General features: G+C 40.2%; 1 protein-coding gene across 3 annotated transcripts in view; it reads right to left on the bottom strand.

Moving 5' to 3' along the window:
- DERA (deoxyribose-phosphate aldolase) overlaps positions 1-21,239 on the bottom strand; it is a 122,211-nt gene extending 100,972 nt beyond the window's left edge. For all 3 annotated transcript variants that reach the window (XM_021690531.1, XM_021690532.2, XM_021690529.2), the window contains exon 1: positions 21,163-21,239. In XM_021690531.1, the coding sequence (XP_021546206.1) occupies positions 21,163-21,193 (31 nt within the window). In that variant the 5' untranslated portion in view covers positions 21,194-21,239. The remainder of the gene's footprint in view (positions 1-21,162) is intronic.
- Positions 21,240-24,614: the final 3,375 nt, after the last annotated feature.

Here is a 24,614-nt window from a genome sequence, read left to right on the forward strand (position 1 = left end):
GGGAAAATGCAAATCAAAACCAGAATGAGACACCACCTCACACCTGTCAGGATGACTAAAATCAAAAACAGGAAAAATAACATGTGTTGGGGAGGATGTGGAGAAAGAGGAACCTTGTGCACTGTGGTGGGAATGCAAACTGGTACAGCCACTTGGAAAACAGTATGGAGGTTCCTCAAAAAAGTAAAAATAGAATTACTATATGATCCAGTAATTTCTCTCCTGGGTACTTACCCAAAGAATGTAGAAACTCTAACTTGAAAAGATATATGCACCCCTATGTTTACTGCAGCATTATTTACAATAGTCAAATTACGGAAGCACCTCAAGTGTCCATCAATAGATTAATGAATAAAGATGATGTGGTATATATACATACAATGGAATATTATTCAACCATAAAAAAGAATGAAATCTTGCCATTTTCAACAACATGGATGGAGTTAGAGAGTATAACCTATGGTCAATAAATATATATATATATATATTTATATATATACATACATACACACACACATACTCACACATATGGTCAATAAAAATAATATTTTAAAAGGGAGGAGAGGGGCGCCTGGGTGGCTCAGTCGTTAAGCGTCTGCCTTCGGCTCAGGTCATGATCCCAGAGTCCTGGGATCGAGCCCCACATCGGGCTCCCTGCTCAGCGGGAAGCCTGCTTCTCCCTCTCCCACTCCCCCGATGGTGTTCCCTCTCTCGCTGTGTCTCTCTCTGTCAAATAAAAAAATTAAAAAAAAAAAAAAAGGGAGGAGAGGGGAAGCATTTTATAATTAATCAAGACAATACCATCAAGCTTACAACAAAAGGGTGTGGAGAATATGATTACATTTCTCTTGTTCTCTCAAAGGACTAACTGACCAAAAAACTCAGGTGTGAGAGTTTGAGCCCAAGATTAAAACCAAAGAGCCAACCTCTCCTTAGTGTTTATAAACTACTGGATATTTACAAATTCCTTTATCACTCTAATAATTCCCCCAAGAGATTTGCTGCCAGGGACATATCCAACATTAAGGGTCACTGATTGTCTCCCAATAATTCTCTAGTTCCATTTGCTACTTCATTTTCCCTCTATTTCAGCAATGTCCTCAGAAACCATTATATTCCTAAATGAGGCAGCTCTTCCTTTCTTACAGACCATCAGGACTTACATTTGAGACTTAACATATGGACTTACACCATGACTGAAATATCACTGTATTCCAGATGCTTTGCTTTATAAGGATAAGAGAAAGTATCCCAGAAGCAAGAAGACAAAAAGTTCTTTACAGGTTTGTTTGTTTGTTTTTAAGATTTTATTTATTTATTTGAGAGAGAGAGCATGAGCAGGGGCAGGAGGGGCAGAGGGAGAGGGAGAAGCAGACTCCCCACTGAGCAGGGAGCCAGACTTGGGGCTCGATCCCAGGACCCCAGGATCATCATGACCTGAGCCAAAGGCAGACGCTTAACCAACTGAGCCACCCAGTTTCTTTTACTGTCTAACTGGCCTATCCTTCACCTTTATGAAATGAACTTACTCTGTCCACCTAAATCAAGTATTAGTTATTCACCTCTATCTGTGCCTGTGACTTTTTCAGGCAAAGCAAGTTAGGGATCTACATGGGTTTCATACATGCTTGTCAAATTTGAAACACACACACACATACACACACACACACACTCACACACACACATTTACATACCAAACACTGCTGTGAATTAATCCTTAAACTGACAATACCCTTCGAAACGGTCACCTAAAAATCACTTCTTCCATGCTTTTCAGTCAAATTTACCTTAAATAAAATTGTTAATAGACAAAATTTCCCATATCACAAGATATTTCATTGCCAAGATCTTGGTTTTACTCCTTCACACTCTCATGAAGATACACCATGTCTGGATTTCCAAATACACAGTCTTTCAATTTAATGTACTCCGGGAAAACTTCTGATGAGAATTTCCCCAAGCCCCTAAATGTGCCTAGTGTTCAGAAAGAATCATTAGACCTCAGAGAAATTCACCAAGAAGCTAGACAACTGTGGCCCCCTGTTGGGTAAAGATACAACTCTCAGTCCTTTGAGAAGATTTGATTAATTATTCCAGGAGCTAAGAGCTGCCAAGAAAATCTATTTAACTCTTTCCTCCCAATGAGAAGTTGCTGACAGACTTTCTTAAATTAAAATCTGAAAATGTCCAAAAATGCCCTGTTACTTAATGAGTTCCTACCATAAGGCAACAGAAAAGATTATTCATAAAGCTGCTACCGGTGCCGGATGCTGTGCTAGTCACACAAGAGTCTGCAAGGACACTTAGGCGCTAAAACAACTCACCCCATCGAAATATTAGAAACATCATTTAAATGCTACAGAACGAACAATAATAATAAACTCTATTTCAGTTAAATTTAAATGAGTACATTAAGCTCAAGAAAATAAAGAATAAAAAAAAAGAAAAGAAAGAATAAACCTGTTAACGAAACCCAGGATTTATATAAAACGTATTCCTATTTTTCCTGAAACCTATTGCCCCATTTCCACTGCCCAGTACGCAATGTCCTTCTGCTCTCACCAAACACTATCTCACCTAAACCTCATTTCAGGAAAAATCTACTATTGGTCATTTGCACTTTATTCATGATTTTAAGGTAATATATGACCTCTCCCAGGAACCTATACTTTTAAGTTTTACCTCTATGGTAAGATATAGTAAACAATGAATGACAAGTTTTATAAAGGATGTTGAATTATTTCCAAAAGTTTGTGAATTTATATTATTCCTGATACTTAACCTTTTGGGCAAATATGTTTTAAATGACCCACCGAGAATCAGTACAATTCTGCTACTAAAATCTGTATATTTGGATTTTGAAACCCATGTCTACTTTTACCAAAAAATATTGCTATTCTCAGTTGAATGGCATGTAAGTACTTGTCTATGATTATTTACCTAAAATGGTCATAGAGTGGCACCAAGGAGACTTACTGAATGAACACCTATTCCACAGTCTGGGTACTGATCAATTTCCACAGATGTTGATAGCAGAAGAAAAAATTAGAAAAATAAAAGAATATGGGATGAATAAATTCCCATCTGGGCAAAAAAAAAACAGTGATATCTACTTTTTATCACATTTCAATATGAAGGAAAGCAAATCCCTATAAAGGTACTGAGTATATATCTAGTTTCAACCCCCATTACATTCCAGCATATACTGGGGCTCCACTTGCTCCAGACCCTTTGAATCTCTTCCTCATAATCCCATGTTATAGTCTAGTCAACAAATACCCCTGTTCACAATCAGTTGTTCTTTGGCTTTAAGGTCAGAACTTTCCAACATGCCTACACCATCTGTGTAAAGGGAAGGGTAAATTATTCTCATTGTGGCTTACTACCTTCCAGGCACCATGCCAGTTGCTCTACTTGTAATACCTCATTTAATCTTCACAATTATTCTATGACCTAGCTTTTATCGACCACTTTATTTTAGGTGCGCAAACTCAAAAATCATAGATGGATGAATCAGGATCTGAATCCCAGGCAGTCTGACTTCAAAGTCCAAGTTCCTTTTCCCCAAAAAAACCTCTATTTAATTAAATGGGTAACCATCTCAAGCATAGATTAGTTTGCAGAAAATTTTAATCCGGGTCATCTAGAACTACGGAAGCAAATTCTCAAACTTAAATAAGAGATCATCCTTTGAACTAGGTGAACTAAGTGAACAGCCAAAGTGAAATAAGTTTTGAGAGAAAAAGAAAAATTTAAAAACGAGAAACATTTCTGGTAGAGCTACCATATGTATTAACACAAGCCTTATATCACCTCCTCTGTACCCTTTGATTTGCAGAAAATATCAAATGCTTTCCAGATCCCTACTTACCACCGTCTCATGCTCTCTGGTAATGCCTTTATCTGTGTTCAAAATATATTTAAACACACGCAGAAGGAGCCTGGCATGTAGGTGTACCCCTTAAAGCAGCAGGCATCTAACATGTGCTAAAATACCCTGCCTGTAAGCAGACAGGGCTCAAGTTGATATTGTCTTCCAAAACAAACAAACCCCTGCTACATTATGGAGCACAACGATTGCCAACACTGCCTGGGAATATCTGTTCCAAACTGAATCTGAGTGGTATTCATCACCTGCTGGGTGCTGATTCAAAACACCGCTTCCCCCAAGCACCTCATCTCCTTCTGCAATGTCTCCTCAGGAAGTTCTTTCATGGCACAGGTTTTGATAAGGTGGCTGATTTTCCCAGTGCTTTCAGATGCTCTGTGACAAGTCACCAGAAACTTTAAAGCCCCACCACCCTTCCTTTTACAAAGTCATTAGATGTGCCAACTCAGAAGTTAGTCTGAGTGAGCTCTACGATAACAACGCGGCGGCCACGTTCATCTGGAAGCATTCCCCCTGGTGGGGCACCACAGGAACCCTGGGCTTCCCGCAGCCTGCTCCTTGGTGCCGGGGCAACCTGAAGCATCTGTGGAAGTCATGTGACTGAGTCAGCCTTCTAGGGAAGCTGGGTCTTGCCCAATTTTCACAGAGAAGGCTACCCCTGTGTGCAGGCTGGATGTAACAGCCACAGATCGAGAAGGCTGAGAGACTTGACTTTAGGTCGACTAGACAAAACACAGAGCGGCCACAAGAGAAAATGGTGGGATTTCAGGTCTAGCAAGAAGGCTCCCCATCACCCAATATTCCCTACGGGTAAATATTCCAAATTACACAATTAAAGTATCATTCCTTGGTACTTATTCAATCTAGCATTCCCAGGAAAAGGCAGCTCTTGATGTCATCAATCTCTCAGACATGAGTGGGAAGTGAATTTTCTGTTCTCCCAGAGTGTTTAAACAAGGGGAAGGGTACCCTGAAAGTAGACACCTCAGAGGTGCAGAAAGTGTGCAACAAGAGGTTGGTGCACCCAGAGGCAAAATTTCCCCTGCCTCACAAGGAGTATCCCTGACACCAGCTGACTCTCAACTACTCAGGGATTGATGATCCAAACAGGTTGATCTAGGCCCCTGGCCTTTTTCCGTTCTCATTGCTTGCCCATGGCATGTCCAGCATGTATATATACAGAGCTGAATTTTAATCATTTTTGTTTTAAAATCCCCCTAGGAGGAAGAATGAACAGGAAATTTAAAAATTATTAATTAAAATAACATTTGGAGGGGCGCCTAGGTGGCTCAGTCAGTTAAGGGTCTGCCTTTGGCTCAGGTCACGATCCCAGGGTCCTGGGATTGAGTCCCACATAGGGCTCCCTGCTCCGCTGGGAGCCTGCTTCTCCCTCTCCCTCTGCCTGCCACTCCCCCTGCTTGTGCACTCTCTCTCTCTCTGTCAAATAAATAAAATCTTTAAAAAAAATAAAAAATAAAAAAATAAAATAAAATAACATTGGAGATAGAATATCCTATCTCCCTTCATTTCAGGTTTCGAGTTAAGACAGGTCATGAGCAAGTGGTCATATGTGGAATGTGAGGTGATATCAACAACAAAAAATATAAGTAAAAAAACTTTTTTTTTTTTTTTAAATAATATAGAAGCAGTGTGGTTCTCAGGGTAGGAGCAGTCTCTTCAGTCACAGAGACCAGGGCTGAATTCCAAGTCACCACTCTCTTGCTAGATGTATGACCACAAGATGCTCTACCTCTCAAAATTCAGCCCCCGGATTTGTAAAATCAGGATGAAACCTGACTACATAAAACTGTTGGTAAGAGTAAAGCACAGGCTACTCCATGTACTTAGCATAATGCTTTGCATATTTTAAGTATTCGATAAATATTAACTTTTATCATATTTATATTATCTTCACGAAGACAAGATCATCTCCCTTTCAAAATCTTTTAAGTAAACCAATTTTAATTTTGTTAGCATGATAACAATCAAGTAGTTGTGTAACAATAGAATGTTTTTCTAGAGACTCGTATCAAAATAGTAGGGGCAAAATGGCATGATGTCATTTTGAGTTTACTTTAAGTTACTACAGCAAAAAAGGAGGGCTAGTGAAGCAAGGGTGGCAAAATTGATTTCTGTTGAAACCGGGGGACAGGTATATGAGTTCATTACACTAATCTCTCCACTTCTGTGAATGTCTGAAAACCTTCATAATTAAAAGGTTAAAAAGAATCAATTGGTCCATCAGTATATAATAAGAATCCTCCAGGAGCCCAATATAGAACTGGTGACATGAGATAACAGTTAACCATTGCTTAAAAAGAAAAAGCAGGCAGGCATCAACTTTACCTTTCTGGCATGTTGCCAAGAATCAAAGAACAAGGAAAGGAAAGGGCTTTGATCTGTGAATAGGGATTTCACAGCATCCACAGATGGTGCTTATGCACACGACTCATCAGGAGAGCCCAGCAGCATTTCTCAGACAGGGTTCCTCATCTGAACCAGAGAATAAAACAATGATTTGAATGACTATTTTCTCATTCCTCCCAAAGGAGAACTAGTACCCTTCTGGATGCATCAGAGAGAAGTTAATTTGTGATATATAATGGATGCCTTAGGGCAGTAAGACTTAATTCTTATGCAGAACCCCAACTGCCGAAGGCTGCTAGAACCTCCACACAGAACCCTCTTGCTCTATTTCTAGTAACCTTGATGCTCTTGTCTCAGCATAGTAGAAACAACAAACAAATCAGAAGGTAGGAATCTCTAGAGCAGAGGAGTGAACACAGGAGAGAAATTTAAAAGTTTATTAAAAATGCACTCAGTGAACCAAAAAAGCAGAGCAGCCTGGCCACCTAATTAGAGGGAAGTAGCTCTAAAAGCCTCAGGAGTCCATTTATGCCTTTCATACTAGAAGTTAATATTTACTGAGTATTTACAATATTGAGAACTCACAAGGAGTTACAGGCTTGTAACGATGATCCTCCAAGTCCCCCAAAACTCTTAAAATTCTACTCAGTGTACTCTTCCTGAGACGGGAACTAAACTTTCAGAGTTCTACTGCTCCATGGGATGATACCAGGGAATTTTTTTTTTTTTTTTTTAAAGATTTTATTTATTTATTTGAGACAGAGAGAATGAGATACAGAGAGCATGAGAGGGAGGAGGGTCAGAGGGAGAAGCAGGCTCCCTGCCGAGCAGGGAGCCCGATGCGGGACTCCATCCCGGGACTCCAGGATCATGACCTGAGCCGAAGGCAGTCGCTTAACCAACTGAGCCACCCAGGCGCCCAGATACCAGGGAATTTTTATTTCCTTCTTTATATTTATGAATTTTCAAAAACTTCTATAATGACTGTGTATTACCTCTGTAAGTAGACCAAAACATTTTTTAAAGATACTTAATTTTATGAAAATTTCATCCCAGGTGACATAAGTTTTAAACATTTTAAATCATTTCACAGTGATCCATTCTCCAAAGTTCACAGATAGGTATGTATCTTATATAGTAGTTATTGTCCTTGGTGTTAAGGAAAATGTGATAAAAATGGTGAGAAGAAAACTTGTAGAGAAAAAAAATCAAAATAATTGTTAACAGACTTCTATCAAACAAGAGGAGTAAGTTTTCATGAAAGGGGGAGGGGGGATCAGACTTGACCTCGAAGGGCAGAGGTGGGTAGAGGTAGCAGGAACAGGCCAAATGACCCAGGATCCTCAAAGAAAGAAAAAGCAGAAGTGTTGGAATTTGCACACAAGGCAATAAAAAGCCACTCTGTAAGTTCCTAGAAAAGGCGACAATGCTTCTTCATTCATTCCATTTAATAAACACTGATAAATTACTTACATCATGAAAAGTACTGTTCTAAGTGCAAGGAGGGATACAGAGGCCTAATAAACACAGGTCCTACCCTCAAGTGGCTTATTAATAAAGTATCATTATAACTTATAATCACAAGATGGAAATCGGTAGGTATCAGAAGAGAAGGCAGAGGACCTCAGCAGATGAGTGATGAACAGTCCAGCAGAGGAGACAGAGAGTCCTCACAGAGGAGATAAAATAATGTAAGCAGTATTTTAGGAAGATTACTGGAATAATGGCTACCATCTATTAGTCACTCATCAAGTTAAGGGTGATCCAACTGTATTTCTCATTGAATACTGACACTAACTCTGCCACATAGGCATTCGGTCCATTTTACAGATGAGGAAACTGACACTCAGAGATGAAATCACTTGTCCACGATCACGCAGGACACGTCAGGGCTAAGATTCAAACACAAGTCTCTAGGATTCCAAACCCAATTTACTTCTAGAATGCTATACATACAATCAGTAGAGTGAGAAACACATTTGCTAATTCAACTACTTGACATACAATCTTAACAGAATTTAACAGACATTTCTATTCCCAGTCTTGTGAGAATTTCTCCCTGGCTAAAGCCATTCACCCCTTCCTGCCAGCACTATTTGGCTGTCCCCACTAACTCGAGTATTTCCTTTGACTAAAGACAGTGGTTATGTTAATCTGATTAAGTAGGGGTAGATACTTCTCATGAAATGGAAGTACATCTTAAAGAAACCAAATAACCAAAATAGCAAATCTGAGAAGATAAATATAATTTGTTCTGTGTGAACAAACCATAAGAAAAAGTTTAGCCGAATATAGATCTTCCTGGGGCAGGCAGATAAGACAGACCAGAAGTGGAGAAATCAGCTACGAGGCCACCATTGTGATTCAGGTGTGTCACAGAACAAGCCAAGCACAGGAATAAAAGAAAAGAGAAAAGGGTGAATCCACAAGATATTTTTTATGGACGATACAGTAAGACTATAATCAATACTCTGCCATGCAGAGGAATAAATACAAAATAAAAGGCTCTGCCTACATCAAGATTTATGAAGTCAAGATGCACACTCATGAAACATCTAGAGAGAAAGAAAATATATAGTTATGTATTCAATTATGTTCAATCATCAGAGAAAGGGGGTGGGGGGAATGTAAATCACTGGAATGTTCCAATCACTGGAACTTAGAGCCTCAAAAGCCAGAGAGGACTGTGATGGCCAGGGGAGGAATAAAAATGTATGAATTCTAAGCACAGGGAACATCACACACCTAGAGTTCCACAGAAGAGTAATTCTAAGTAATTATCAGAAGACTCGAAGAAGTTCAGAACTGAAAGGATTCTCAGAGATCATGTGTCTGCTTTTTTGTTTAATTTTTTAAATAGACTTCATTTTTTAGGGAAGTTTTAGGTTCACAGCAAAACTGAGCAGAAGGTACAGAGATTTCCCATCTCTCTTTGCCCCCATACATGCACAGCCTCCTCCCGTTATCAACATCCCCCACTAGAGAAGAACATTTGTTACAACTGATGAACCTCCATCATATAAACCAGTACACTGAAGTCCCCTGCCCAAGGTCACAGGGGCAGATGCAGAGGTAGGACCAAAATGCTGAAGTCCCAATCCTATATTCTTCCCAAATAAACCACAATGCATTCAGTGAAGCTTACATGGCCAAGTACGTATTCCCATCATTCATCCCATAGGATACCAAATTTCAACTTGGTCTGTACAAGTAACCACTGTCATGTACCAAAACAACTTTCTTTTGGGAGTAGAGAGAACTCTGCTTTTCTCTGGGACATCGTCAGCATTGTTAGCATCGATGCCTATTGTCTAGACTCTACATGCGAATCACTATGTCCCACAGAGTCTCTATATTATGTAATTACTAAAGGAATACCACAATCAGTCAAACACAATCTGTATCCATCTACAGATTGAAACTGATTTTTTTTTTCTTCCTGGAGCCAGATCTATGGAGGTGTTTTCACTCATAGAGGTCTGTATCAGATCTTTGCCTATATGAAGAGATTTCCCACAGTATTTTAAACTGATTATCGAAAGGTTAATAATCCAATGTTGATTGGTTCATCATTTGAAACAGGGCAGCTGCATATGCTGATGACCAGCAAAGTCTGCTCTGTGTACAGCAGTGCGCTTCCCCAGTGATATTTTAGTTTGATTAAGGGAAGTTTCTCGAGGGCAGGGCCTCCTAACTTCTATTGCTCTTGTGTCTTTCACAAAGACATGGGAAGTACAGAGTATACAGTAGGTACCCTCTCTATATATATACCTGCTGAATAAAAGAATCTGAATTATAATAATGATTGTATCCTGAAGAGTCAAAAGTTGAAAAAATAAAAAGGAAAATAGGGGCATCTGGGTAGTCGGTTAAGCATCCAAATCTTGATCTCGGCTCAGGTCTTGAGCTCAGCGTCGTGAGCTCAAGCCCAGCAAGGGGCTCCATACTGGGCATGGAGCTTCCTTTAAAAGAAAAAAGGAAAACAAACTCTGCTTATAAAGAAGAAGACTAAGATATGTTTCTTGTTTCTTCTTTGGAAAACTATCAGAAGCAATGAAGCTTCTCCCTATATACTAAAGAGAAAAAATACCTCCCTCAACACATCAAAACAGACAGAGCTTGAGCTACTTTGCCAAATACAAATATAATGAGAATTGTCATAACCTACCTTCCCACTGAATTCACAATACAAACTTAATAATCTCCAAGGAAACATCAATATGTTCTTTTTTTTTTCCACCAGGAAATTAACTAAATCACTCTTTCTGGTAGATCATCTTGCATCTTCAGGTAATGAGAAATCTTTAGGGTCTGTTCACTCCAGTGCCTGAGACCATGGAGAAGATACACTCATGTCAATTTCCAAAATCACCATGAAGAGCACTTCGATTTCCCATTAGTCACCGGCACTATTTGAATAAAATATGCTCCTTTTCAGAAACAATGCACTTTTCAGTTAGATGCAACTACTTAACTGCCTAACCACCCCCCGATTTTTCCAAGATGCCTTCATGCTCATTTCTTCACTTCCTGCAATCAAAAAATAAAAGGCTAATTTCTTCTTAAATTTGCCTATAGAAATGTTGCTAACCAAATATAAAAAATATGATAAAGTAATTAAACGTAAAGGTGACAGAGGATTTGTCAAAAATGATATACAGTAATTGAAGATTCTCTGAATCTCTAATTAATCTGGATGACTCTACAATTTCCTGAAGGGTTCTGAATCTGAAGTGTTCAAAGGAACCGTCTGGGGAGCTTGTGAAAATGCAGATTCCTGGGCTCCTCCCCCTGCTATGGATAGTTAAAGCTACTGAGGGGCTCAAAAACGTTCATTCAAGGAACTCAACATCTGAGATGAGGGGTCTGCATACCTTAAGTATGCCAGACACCAAGTTTAGTGTCAAATGTTAAATCTGAATGAAATTTCACACACACACACACTCTCCTACCTGTGGCCATGGGGGCAGGAGTGTGTCCACTAGGTGTTCAACTGAAAAGCTTATCCAAATCTGGATTACAAGAGTAGTTAATTCGGATATTCTTACCAGACTCTAAAGACCACAATCTTGACATCATTAACCACATTGCAAAAGAACCAAAGCACCAGTTAAGTGGCACTCTTTTAGGAAGTAATTACCAGAAGCTACTCTTATCTCAGACTTTGCTTTAGGGGAGGAAGACCTGACTATACAAAGAGAGTCAGAAGTTGCAGCCAGTGTCTCAACATTTTAAAAATTCTGTACAGCTTGCTGGAGCTGAGATGAAACATTTATCCTTCTCTTGCAAGCACTTTGGTTTCCAGGGGACCGACTTACAGCTGAGGCAGGCTGACGAGAGGTACATCCGTTAGAAACACACACAACACACACCAAAGTTAACTGAGAAATTTCAAAGTGCCTTTTTATGCCTTTAACTCAAAGACGAACACATTTCAAGGTGACCCAATCCTCAAGTGACACACAGTGTTTTAAAAGGGCCAGAGCTCTCCACTTAAACAATTTCTAGTGACATGTTTAAATCGCATCCTCTAAGGCTCTATCTGCTGTCCTATTTACTAGTCTTTCTTGGCAGAGGCATCCCACTTTAAGTGATTGCTTGAGGTTCGTCTTCCTAACAATTAAAATCTACGGGGCTTAGATGCTTTAAAAAATTTTTTTAACTTAGGAGGCACCATGAAGGACTTTCAATTATTTAATTACACGACCAAGCCCAATTATTACTTTATAGTTTTTTTTTCTATTTATCAGAACAGTATCAGAATAATAAAAGACCGCCTCATCACTCACGCTCATAAGTAGAAGGCTTATAAGGTAAAAATCAAAGCGTTCATAAAAGGATGCCCAATTTAAAATCTGAAAATGTACATAATCGTTATATTGACTGTGTATTTCATACACAGAATACGAAGGATTGTTTTCTTTCTTCACTAAAATATTACTCTTAACCATTATAAGAGAATGAGAAGATTACACTAGAAACCTAAAAATTGGGCTCCTATGGTTAACAAAACATGCCACACTGGTTTTACTCAGTCCCTTTGCAGAAACTACTCCGTGTCAAAAATATCCTTTACCAAAAAACCTCCCCTGAACTGTCTATGAATTCCTCCGTATCTCTGCAATCTGACTACTTCTCTGTAATGATTTACAGAACTATCTCCCTTGGGAGCTCCGGGGAGAGCAGAGAACAGGTAATGCTTACTTTGATACCCCAGCCATCACTATAAACATCCAGAAACAAGTGCCAGTAACAGTAGGCACTCCACATAGTTTGTTTTTAAAAAACTGTAGGAATTTATAATATATAAAAATAAATTCTAAAAGTTTATTCTGTCCCCCCTTTCCCTTTCCCTTCCTGACCATTGTTTGGGGAGGGCAGAGGAGGGAAGAGCATAAGCAAGGTTTTCATTATAGAGAGAGATATAGATAGATGATAATTAGATGAATATAGAAGTAAGTGTGTGTGTGTATGGGATGGGTAGTACATACATTCTCTAGCTCTGCCAAGTGGGAGGCTTGGGAACAGAGACACTCCATTTACCATGAGCATACCAACCGCCCATATCTTGAGTTCTAAATACCATTATCCACCAAAAGAAACACTCCTTGGAGAAATGGCTGGCTCTGGTGCTGGGGCAGAGAAAGTATAAAATAAGCCTGGAATAACCTGTGAAGCCGGAAAATGAGGAAGTACTTAAAAGTAATGGTCAGGTCAAAAAGAGAGAGAAGCCAGGCTGAAGGGGCTCCCATTAGCAAAATCTGGAACAATCTGAATATTAAATAATAATAGTAACAATTACGACCCATTGGGAAGATAAGAAACCTCAAATACATACTAATATAAATAAGCAAATATAAATAAATTGGAAGTTTGCGGAGGAACAGAGTATTTAAATAGTTTCAAAGTACCACCCCACAGGATGCCTGGGTGGCTCAGCAGGTTAAGCATCCAACTCTTGATCTCAGCTCAGTCCTTGATCTCAGGGACATGAGTTCAAGCCTTGTGTTGGGCTCCATGCCCCCCCCCAAAAAAAGGTACCACCCCCACAAAATACATATTAATTACAAAGGTTAAAAATGAGCTTTACTGTGGGAAGGCTAGCAGATACCACCTTAACCAAGTGATCAAAATGAACATCATCCATAATGAGACAAATCAAAATTGTGTACTTACCTAAAAGGATGCAAAAAGAACAACACAGCTTCTTTTCTGATATTCCTACCAACGATGCATAACCTACATCTAATCACGAAAAAACAATGCAGACAGAAACTGAGGAAAATTCTACCAAGTAACTGGCCTGTAGACTGCAAAAGCATGAAGATCCTGCAAGTCAGTGAAAGGCTGAGTAATTACTCCATACTGAAGAAGACCAAAGAGACATGACAAAGGCAACATATGATTCTGAGCTGGATTTTTTTTTTAATAAAGTACATTATTTGAAAAACTGACTACACTTGAATGAAATTCATGGACTGGATGGTAATAATCCATCAATGTTAATGTTCTCATTTTAATGGCTGCAATGCTATTGTAGCTATTGAGAAAAATATCCTCAAGGAAATACTCAAATATCCAGAGGTAGTGACACATCATGTCAATCAGCCATTTTCCTCAAATGGTTCAGAGAAAAAAATCAACTATACTTATGACTTTCCTAAAAGTTTGAGGCTAAAAGTTAAAGGTTAAAAGAAAAAAGTGTAGGGCGCCTGGGTGGCTCAGTTGGTTAAGCGACTGCCTTCGGCTCAGGTCATGATCCTGGAGTCCCGGGATCGAGTCCCGCATCGGGCTCCCTGCTCGGCGGGGAGTCTGCTTCTCCCTCTGACCCTCCTCCCTCTCATGCTCTCTGTCTCTCATTCTCTCTGTCTCAAATAAATAAATAAAATCTTTAAAAAAGAAAAAAGTGTAGCAAAAAAATAAAAATTTTGTTATTCTGATTTATAATCTATATTTAATGGGAGGATAATAAATGCATCATTACCAACATCATAATTACATAAAAATAATTACTTTCATATTATCTTTCTTCCCTAGCACCTAGAATATTGTGCACATGTACGTTAAGTGTATATGCGTGTGCGTGCACACGTACACACACACGTACACACACACAGAGCTATGGTACAAAGAACTTTCAACCAGAAGTTCTGGATTTGAATCATGACCTCAACTCTTACTAACTAAGAAACATTAAACAAGTTACTTATGCTCTCAATGCTTTAGTTTTCTCATCTATAAGATAATTAGTATCTTTCCACAAAGGATTACTAGGAGAATTAAGAGAGAAAATGTTTGCAAAATTAACCTTTTAAACCTAAAAAATATATACATATGTTAAGTATTAAGGAGAAAAAATACTGGATTCAGATACAAAATTTACACTAACTTAAAATATTGCACAAATCAATTTTAATGTTAAAAAAATATCTCAGCTCCACTTGGGCCATTCCCTACAGAAATCTATAAATTTTTAAATTCTATTCTTACCTAACTTGAACTATAGCCAAATTTTCATATGCCACCTAATAAAGAATTTGCTACCCTACAATTTGTTTTGTTTTTAAGCAGGGATTGACTTTTGTAACTCAAAGACAAACTTTAACAACCTTCTGTCTCACTAACTAACTAAATAAATAAGTAAATGGAATTCTTGAAGAGTGATTTATGTCATTTCTCCCCTGAAATCTATAGACTCCTTAAACTGTTTGCCTTGTTCACAACTAAAGAGATTTCATTTCTCAGGAAATTAGAGAGGTCTCAGACTTAGAAATCCAAAAAAACAAAATGGACAAAAAGTCATCTCAAATCAACAAAATTATTACAAATTTTCAGTACTTATTTTTGAAAGATTTTATTGATTTGAGAGAGAGAGAGAGAGCAAGTGAGCACAAGCAGGGGGAGTGGCAGAGGGAGAGGGAGAAGCAGACTCCCCACTGAGCAGGGAGCCAGATGTGGGGCTCGATCCCAGGAACCTGGGATCATGCCCTGAGCCAAAGGCAGACACTTAACTGACCAAGCCATCCAGGTGCCCCAAATTTTCAGTATTTATTTTCTTTCTTTTTTTTTAATCTTAAGATGACATCAAGAGACAGGATTGGTTCTTAAACCCAGCAAGCCAAGGTCAGCCCAAAGACTGAAACATGAGAACTGGGGTTTTATAAACATACAAAGAGACAGGAAGAAGAAATTAAAAAACCTGGGCACCTGGGTGGCTCAGTTGGTTAAGCAACTGCCTTCGGCTCAGGTCATGATCCTGGAGTCCCGGGATCGAGCCCCGCATCGGGCTCCCTGCTCGGCGGGGAGTCTGCTTCTCCCTCTGATCCTCCCCCTCTCATGCTTTCTGTCTCCCATTCTCTCTCAGATAAATAAATAAAATCTTTTAAAAAAAGAAAAAAGAAAAAAGAAAGAAATTAAAAAACCTAAAACCCCTTTACTCTGATCACTTGGCAATCACTCCCAGGTCTCACCCATGATGCTCTGAGGCACATCAGCACATCTACATTAAGAATTCCCAGGAGCACCTGGGTGGCTCAGTTGGTTAAGCATCCAACTCTTGGTTTCGGCTCAGGCCATGATCCCATGGGTCGTGGGATCGAGCCCCACCTTGGGCTCCATGCTCAGTTGGGAATCTGCTTGAGATTCTCTCCCTCTGCCCCTTCCACTGCTCTCTCTCTCATTCTCTCTCTCAAGATAAATAAATCTTAAAAAAAAAAAAGTTCCCAGAGGAAGGCTGGTTTTTACATGTCATCCCAGAAAATGTCTTATTCAGTGACATGTAAACCTACTCTCCTAATATGCCAAAGATTGGATATTTCCATTCTCTCTCAAGATAAACTTCATCTTCTCTAAAACAAATTGCAATGGTTAAGATGTGGATTATGAAAAACAAAAAAAAGATGTGGATTAAGGGGGAGGTGGGCGGCACCTGGCTGGCTCAGTTGTATAGCACTCGAGTCTTCATCTCAGGGTCATGAGTTCAAGTCCCACAATGGGCATAGAGTTTACTTTTATTTTTTTATTTTTTTTAAGATTTATTTGACAGAGAGAGACACAGTGAGAGAGGGAACACAAGCAGGGAGAGTGGGAGAGGGAGAAGCAGGCCTCCCACGGAGCAGGGAGCCCGATGCGGGGCTCGATCCCAGGACCCTGGGATCATGACCTGAGCCGAAGGCAGGCGCTTAACGACTGAGCCACCCAGGCGCCCCTAGAGTTTACTTTTAAAAAGGAAAAAAACGAAGAAAAAAAAAAAAGGTAAAAAAAAAAAAAAAAAAAGATGTGGATTATGGTAAGAAAACAAAAAGCTCTCACAAAGACACAGGCAAAACTTAAGAGAGTCACCAGCTACTGACTTCCCTTCTCTTGTATTACAGATTGAATGCCCCCAATTAGCACCCAGAGACAACAGGTGGTGGTTAAGCAAGCAGCGTCAGCACCAAACCACCTACGTCTGAATTCTGGCTCTGCCACATTAGCTCTGCCTAAGCTCTGCCTAACTGGTTTTTGGCAAGTTACTTAAAACTCTCTGTACCTCAGTTTGCACATCTGTAAAAAGGGCATCATAATAGAATCTTCACAAGGCTGTGGTGAAGAGTAACTGAGATAACAAAGTTTTTAACACAGGGCCTGGCACACAGCTACAGCTCTATGTTAACCACTATCTTTGTACCTAGAATTATTCTCAAGCATCCTGTGCTTGGCCTAACTTTAAGATTTAAAATTTCATTCCAAATATATTTTTTTAATTGTTTAAATATAACTTTGCAGTGGAAAAATCACTATTACCAAAATCTACATCCTACATCCAAGTTATGCCTTAGCAGGAGGGGCAAAAAGGAACTCCCTACATTCTTGGTTCTTATCTGAGTTCTTCAAGGGAAAAATAAAAGTTATAATGTAAGAAGGCAGAACACTTGGTTATCACAATCCATTTACGGTACAGTTTAGGCACATCTATCTAATTTCTTAAAAAGACAAAAATAAATGAAAAATAACTGCTTATCACATTTGCAATTATTTTAATTGTAGCTCTGGCATGATGCCCAGCTCCTGCGTCAGACCTAGGTCTGTAAAAGCAGGAACTATCCTTGTCCATCTTGTATCCAAGGTAATACTACCCAGTGCACAACTGGTACTCAATAACTACTTTTTGATGAATAAATGTGCTTTGTAAAATACAAAATCCCATCACAGTTCTTGGTTTGGCAACTAGCCAAAGCTAATCTCCTTTATCTGTGTTTTAAACAAATAAGCTACCCTTTCTGTTTGTTCTAACCTGCACTATTTAGAAAGTGCCTCCACAGAGTAAAATAATCTTCATATTCCTCAGTAATCACGGTCCCTGATTATTCCAACGGAGGATATATGCTTAAAACCATCTCTTGTTAATGCAATACAGGAAAGCCAGAGAACTGTTCCTATCCCTCCGAATTAAAAATCAGCCTTCAATTACTTTTTTTCCTATTGTTTTTCAGATATCTTTGAAATTTTTCTTTCTGCACACAAGAGCTTACAGATATACAGAGTAGGGAGGTCCTTAGAAGTCACCTAAGACAACAGCCCCATTTTCCAGATGCCTCCAAAGAAAATCACATTTGAAAGGAAGCCCCATAGTCAACATCCTTCATAAGCCTCTTGAGACAAAAGTAACAAATCTGAACTTTAATAATATTCAGAAAAGGGGGAGGTGTACATCCACCAGCACCTGCCTACACAGAAAGGCCTACGTGGATGCCCCAGTTCTCCCAAGCAAGGAGTAGTTCTAAATTAATTTGTTCAACAGACATGTTTGAGGGCCTCTGGTGTGGTGGACACTATTCTAGGTGCCTGAGATACATCACTGAACAAAAAGAAAGATCACTGCCTGTGCTGTACCTACATTTTAGGCAAAACTTTGGAGGCATCTAGGAGAATAAAGAAAAGAACATTTTAATAGAATATGTAGGGCCAGAAGCGTTCCATAGCACCATGGAGATCATTAAGCTAGTGGTTCTCAAACTTGAGTGTGCTGAGAACCACCCAGAGGACTAATCAATACTCAGAAGGCCCAAACCCACCCCCAGAGCTTCCAATTCATTAAGATCTCAACAGGGCCTGAGAATTTGCATTTCTAATATGCTCTCATACAATGTCAATGGTGCTAGTCCAGGAAGCAAACTTTGACAACCACTGACTTGGCCAGAACCCTCGGCTACTCAATACCAGGCCCAGATTTAGGGGGTTTTTTTTCCCCTTCTGACTCCAAACTGACAAGCTTTTATCCACTTAGGGCAAACACTGCCCAATGAAAAGGTTTTTCAGCTTTATGTTTGAGTTGGAGAAAATCAGAAATTAACGTTTTAAGTATAAAATACCTTAAGCAGACAGCACTGATCACTAAACACGGACATAAAAATTAACATTAGAGGATTTGTTCTTTCTTTCACATACCTAAATGCCATGATAAAAGGATGTTTTCCCTAAAGGGTTTTATCATGAGGGTGAGGTTCAGTCTCAAATGAGCCTATTTATTAAAAAAGTCTATTAACTAGAAGTATATACACTAAAATATAAATAAGTGATTGGATTATTAATAATTTTAGTTTTTTTGTGCTAATTGTATTTTCTAAAATTTTTAAAATGAACATGAATTCCTTTTGTAATAAAGGAATACCAGTTAATTTATTTTAAAAAAGAAGTGAGTGTTTATTCAAAAAGACTTTTAATTAGAAAACTATAAAAGGCATCAGTTAATATACCACATAAATTAATACTGAATGATTTTTTTTTCCTAGTACATAAATAATTCAAATAACTTATTTTACATTTTAGGCTAAACCTCTGCCTGGATTAATGATTAATACCAGTGAAGGAAAAAAAAATCCTTGAAATGTATCTGATTTTATTTAAACAAAGAGAATAAAACAAAACTATGACCCTTTAAATAGCTGCATAAAAATCAAATTTACTATTATTCTACATAGCAACTGGCTTTTTTTTTTTTTTTAAAGATTTTATTTATTTATTTGACAGAGAGAGAGATAGCGAGAGCGGGAACACAAGCAGCAGGAGTGGGAGAGGGAGAAGCAGGCTTCCCCCCGAGGAGGGAGCCCGATGTGGGACTCGATCCCAGGACCCTGGGATCATGACCTGAGCCGAAGGCAGACGCTTAACGACTGAGCCACCCAGGCGCCCCATAGCAACTGTCTTTTGTCTTGACTGTTACTTTTCAACAAATGTATGCATGTGACGCTAATTCTTGCAAATAAAGAAAGCAAAATGTCATGTGTCAATTACACCAATTAAAAAAATAAAGTAAAAACGGCTTTAATTGCACTTCTTGAAAAATAAATAAACGTCTAAGTTTTGGAAAAATAATCGTTAAATCCTCGATGTGTACAGAGTTAGAGAGCCATATCCCTGAGGATACCAAGGTAAGACCTACACCATCCCTGTACTCCATCCACCATCTTTCTGGATCTCCTAGTCTAGGGAAATACTCCTTTACTACTAAAGTCCACATTTCAGGGATGCAACTAGAGTTTAAAACATAATATGCTAAAGGGCAATGACTAAAGGAGAATCAATTTGGTGAAGAAATCAAGTGTCTTTATAGAGACAGACACTTACCATTTAACAGAAGTCCTGAACTACCTCTTAAAGTCTAGCCTATTTCATTAGAATAATCACTTTTAAAGGGAAAAAAAAGTGCCTGTATATGTTATATAGAATCATAGCTAATTTTCTGAAAATCAGGCCTTAAAATCAGAATTCTGTATCATACTACTATTAATTAACTTACTAGGTACCCACAAAGTACCAAACACTTTAAATCCTCTCATTTGATCTCCAAACCGCCCTATGAAGTATAATCATTTTACAGATTAAGAAATTTAAGCACAGAGTGATCAAGTAATTTGCCCAAAGTCACACAGCTAAATTGAAGATCCAGGATACAGATATCCAAGCTATAATACTTAAACTGAGATCCTTAACCTCTGGCTCTGATTATGGTTCTGCTTATGTTTGAATTACAAATTTTTTACATTTTAGGAAATCAAAACTAAATTTTTCTTGGGGCGCCTGGGTGGCTCAGTTCGTTAAGCGACTGCCTTCGGCTCAGGTCACGATCCTGGAGTCCCGGGATCGAGTCCCGCATCGGGCTCCCTGCTCAGCGGGGAGTCTGCTTCTCCCTCTGACCTTCCTCCTTCTCATGCTCTCTGTCTCTCATTCTCTCTCTCTCAAATAAATAAATAAAATCTTTAAAAAAAAAAAAAAAAAACCTAAATTTTTCTTGCCAGTCATATCTGATAATATCTGTAAGATGAAAAATTATGAAATAATTCAGGCACTTTCACAAACCTCTGTACTTCTAAAATCATACACAATTTACAATAAATTATACAGTACAAAGATCTGACAACTTTTCCACCAGCATGGCCGTTTTAGGGATACAGCAGTGGTAAAATTATCTACGGAAATCCCGCATTAAATCGCACAGGGGTTCCACTGAGTGGGTAAGGAAGGTTTTTATCTTGTTTTATTTGGGTTGTTTGTTTTGGGGGCTTGAGGATTTGTTTTGTTCTTTGGGCTTGGGTTTTGGTTTGGTTTTTTGGTTTGTTTTTTGCAACCAGGGAGCTAGAAGGTGAACGAATTAAGCTGGAAAATGAAAAAGTCGAATCCTTTCCCATGTCTTCCGTTCACCACATAAGGCCTGGGTGCCAATGTGCACAAGAGTTCCTAAGTCTGGGTGGACCGGCCTTTGCTCAGGATGGGTGCGGACGGATCCGCCGCCGCCGCCTGCCGTCCTGGCGAGCACCCCCGGCGGCCGACGCCAGAGCACCAGGAGAGGCGAGCCCAGCGAGCGGCGGAGGGCGGGGGCGCGCGAGGCGATGGAGACGGGCGGGGACGACCCGCGGGGCCCTTACCCAGCTCCGTGCCCCCGTTGCGCGCGGACATGGTGGGGCTGCTGCAGCAGTCGCCGACTCTTCAACGCCGAGCTCCCCTCCGCCCCGCCCTTCCTGCTTCCCGTCCGCCCCGCGGCGTGGCCGCGCTCGCCCCGCCCCTCTCCCTCTGGGGGCGGGGCCGCGGATCGCTGTCCGGTGGTCTGACTCCCACCCGCTGCCCTGCGGAGAAGTCCTGCCGCCCCTCTCCTGCCCTTTTCCCCCAGGTGCGGGACTCGAGGTCTGGCTCCCGAAATAATGCTACCAAAACCCGTTTTAAAATGTTTGAATTGCCAAATGCACTGAATAAAGACGTTTGGAAACTTTTCACTGTAAGATTAAGTAACGAGAGTGGGGAGGATCCCTGCCAGTTACTGACCACGCGCAGAGCTCTGCAGCCCCATACGTGAAGGGCAGCGGTGATCCCCTCGCCGTGTACGGGCGGCCAGCGAGCAAATAGGGCTCAGAGCACTCTGTGACTCTAACCTAGACCTCATGAAGTGAAGCCGCTCCGTTGCCTGGGGAGGGGGGGCCGGAAGGGGAGGGGGCTCTAGGAGTGAGAAGTCCGGTTTCTCAGCATAGCACTAACAGCAATTAAGTGGGACACTGGGCACATCAATTGCCTTTCTAAGCTTCATTTTCCTCATCTCTTAGAAATGACCTTGACAATTTCTTGGAGCCCTAAACTTTGAATCTGTGATACTAACATTTTTTCAGCCTAACTCTTCTGTAACCGGGTTAAAATTGTCCAGAGTCACTCAACATAGACTACTAGTCAACTCATCTCTACTCACAGAGGTAGGAAGAAAACTCAGTTGTGGCTTGTCCACCATGAGCCAGTCACTGTGCGAGGTGCTTTTATTTTTTTTTGTTAAAGATTTTATTTGTTTGAGAGAGCGCGCGCATGAGAGTGTGAGCAGGAGCAGGGAGGAGAGGCAGAGGGAGAGAGAAGACTCCCTGCTGAGCAGGGAGCCCCATGTGGGGCCTGATCCCAGGACCCTGAGATCATGACCTGAGCCAAAGGCAGACACTTAACCAACTGAGCCACCCAGGCGCCCCGCTAGGTGTTTTTTTTTTTTTTAAACATTTTGTTTATTTATTTGACAGAGAGAGAAAGAGTGAGAGAGGGAACACAAGCAGGGGGAGTGGGAGAGGGAGAAGCAGCCTTCCCGCAGAGCAGGGACCCGATACGAGGCTCCATCCCAGGACCCCGGGATCATGACCTGAGCTGAAGGCAGACGCTTAACGACTGAGCCACCCAGGCGCCCCCCTCTAGGTGCTTTTAGATGTAGAATAGCATTTCAGTCTCAGAACAATCCTACCAAGTACGTATTACATCTCCATTGCTATACCTGTAGACACCAAGGTTCTGAATAAAGAGGCATCCTGGTATAGTGGAAACTGAGTAGGTTCAGAAAGGTTCAAACCCCTTTAAATCCCTTTGCAATTCCACTTAATAACTAGGTGGTTCCAGGAATGTTACTGTCTACTTGTATGGAAAATGCAGAGATCAAAATACATATGCCTTGCAAAGCTGTTGAATGTGTGTAAAGCACCAAAGTAAGGTTACTGCATGTAGCAGATGCTCAACAAACGAAAGCTGTTAATGTTGTCGGGTTCACACAACAATTACGGGGCTGAAAAGGAAAAGTAATCCCAGTCTTACTACCCTACACTGAGCTGCCTCTCTGCTTTGTCAAGACATAGCTATTGCTCAGTATTTTGAATGTGTCCACATTCTACTCATTCATATGATAGCATTTTTCCTTTATTTTTATTTTAACCCTGAAAAAGCAAAAAACAGGCCCTGGCAGTCCGGAGCCCTGGCAGCTAGACCATGGTGCTCCCAAGTAAAACATCAACAACTTCACAGAACATCAACATCAGCCAAGGTCACCGTAACCGTGATGAATCAACAAAAATAAGACCATGCGTAATCCTGTTTGAACACAGAAAAAAACATGAACATGCCCAAACCACAAAAATGACAAAAACAGTTCCTATCCTGGCTAATGTAATTAACTGTCACTTCTTTACCCATCAGCTTTAACCTAACCTGGCAATTCTTGTATTTTAAATAAGAATATTAAGATGCCCTCTCATGAATTATCACCACTTCCTGCCAGCATCCAATCCAGAGTAATGTTCTGCTTCCTTGAACCTTCTCCAAATCATGTAGCATGAGCTCAAATCCTATGTCATTTCTTTTTTTTTTTTTTAAGATTTTTATTTATTTGACAGAGACACAGAGAGAGAGGGAACACAAGCAGGGGGAGTGGGAGAGGGAGAAGCAGGCTTCCCGCTGAGCAGGGAGCCCGACGCGGGGCTAGATCCCAGGACCCTGGGATCATGACCCGAGCCGAAAGCAGACGCTTAACGACTGAGCCACCCAGGCGCCCCCCATGTCATTTCTAACATTCTCTGAGACAGCTCACAGTGCCACATGGTGAGTGTTCTTCCTTATTCCAATAAATCAATAAACCCAGATTTATCCAACTACAGGTGTATTCCTGTGGTCATCTAGAAAGCCCTGACATCCCTAAGAGGTACAAAGACAATAAATGGAATTTTGTTTTTAGGGGAAGATACAATTCTAAGCCAGATTCTAAGCCATTTGTTATACATCCACATACAATGTAAACTTATTAAAAACAAACAAAAGTGGTGAGATCCTAACTCAGTTAAAATACCAGAATCAGGGCAGCCTCCAACAGCAGACATTTTAGCAATGTATTTTTTTTTTAATTTTTTTTTTTAAAGATTTTATTTATTTATTTGACAGACACAGCAAGAGAGGGAACACAAGCAGGGGGAGTGGGAGAGGAAGAAGCAGGCTTCCCGTGGAGCAGGGAGCCTGATGCGGGCTCGATCCTAGGACTCTGGGATCATGACCTGAGCTGAAGGCAGACACTTAACGACTGAGCCACCCAGGCGCCCCTAGCAATGTATTTCTGACAAAAATTTCTCAAGGACTTTGTCTAAAATTAACGTGTTGCTAATACTAATCTGGAATTAATCTCTATAGTTTGAAAATAAGTTAAATTGTCAGGATTCAGAAGGAGAGTAGGGATAGAATGCAAAAGGTGACGGTTTGTTTTTTTTTTTTTACTTTTTATTTATTCTTTTAAGTAAGCTCTGTCCAACATGGGGCTTGAACTCACAACCCTGAGATAAAGAGTCGTATGCTCTACCAACTGAGCCAGCCAGGCACCCCACGAAAAAAATTGACGGAGCAGTGTTGACAAGTTTCATTTCGTGAATTTCCTTTTTAAACTTACTGCCTTCTGAAACTTTTGAAGTATCCCTAAGGAAAGGCTTCTCAAAGAAAGATCTGTAGACCACCACTACTACACTGGAATCTCCCAAGATATTTTTTCTAAAGCAGATTCTAGGCTTTACCACAGCCCTACTGAATTGGAATCTCTAGGATCCTGGAA

Source organism: Neomonachus schauinslandi, chromosome 5 (genome assembly GCF_002201575.2).
Source record: "Neomonachus schauinslandi chromosome 5, ASM220157v2, whole genome shotgun sequence".
Lineage (NCBI taxonomy): Eukaryota > Metazoa > Chordata > Mammalia > Carnivora > Phocidae > Neomonachus > Neomonachus schauinslandi.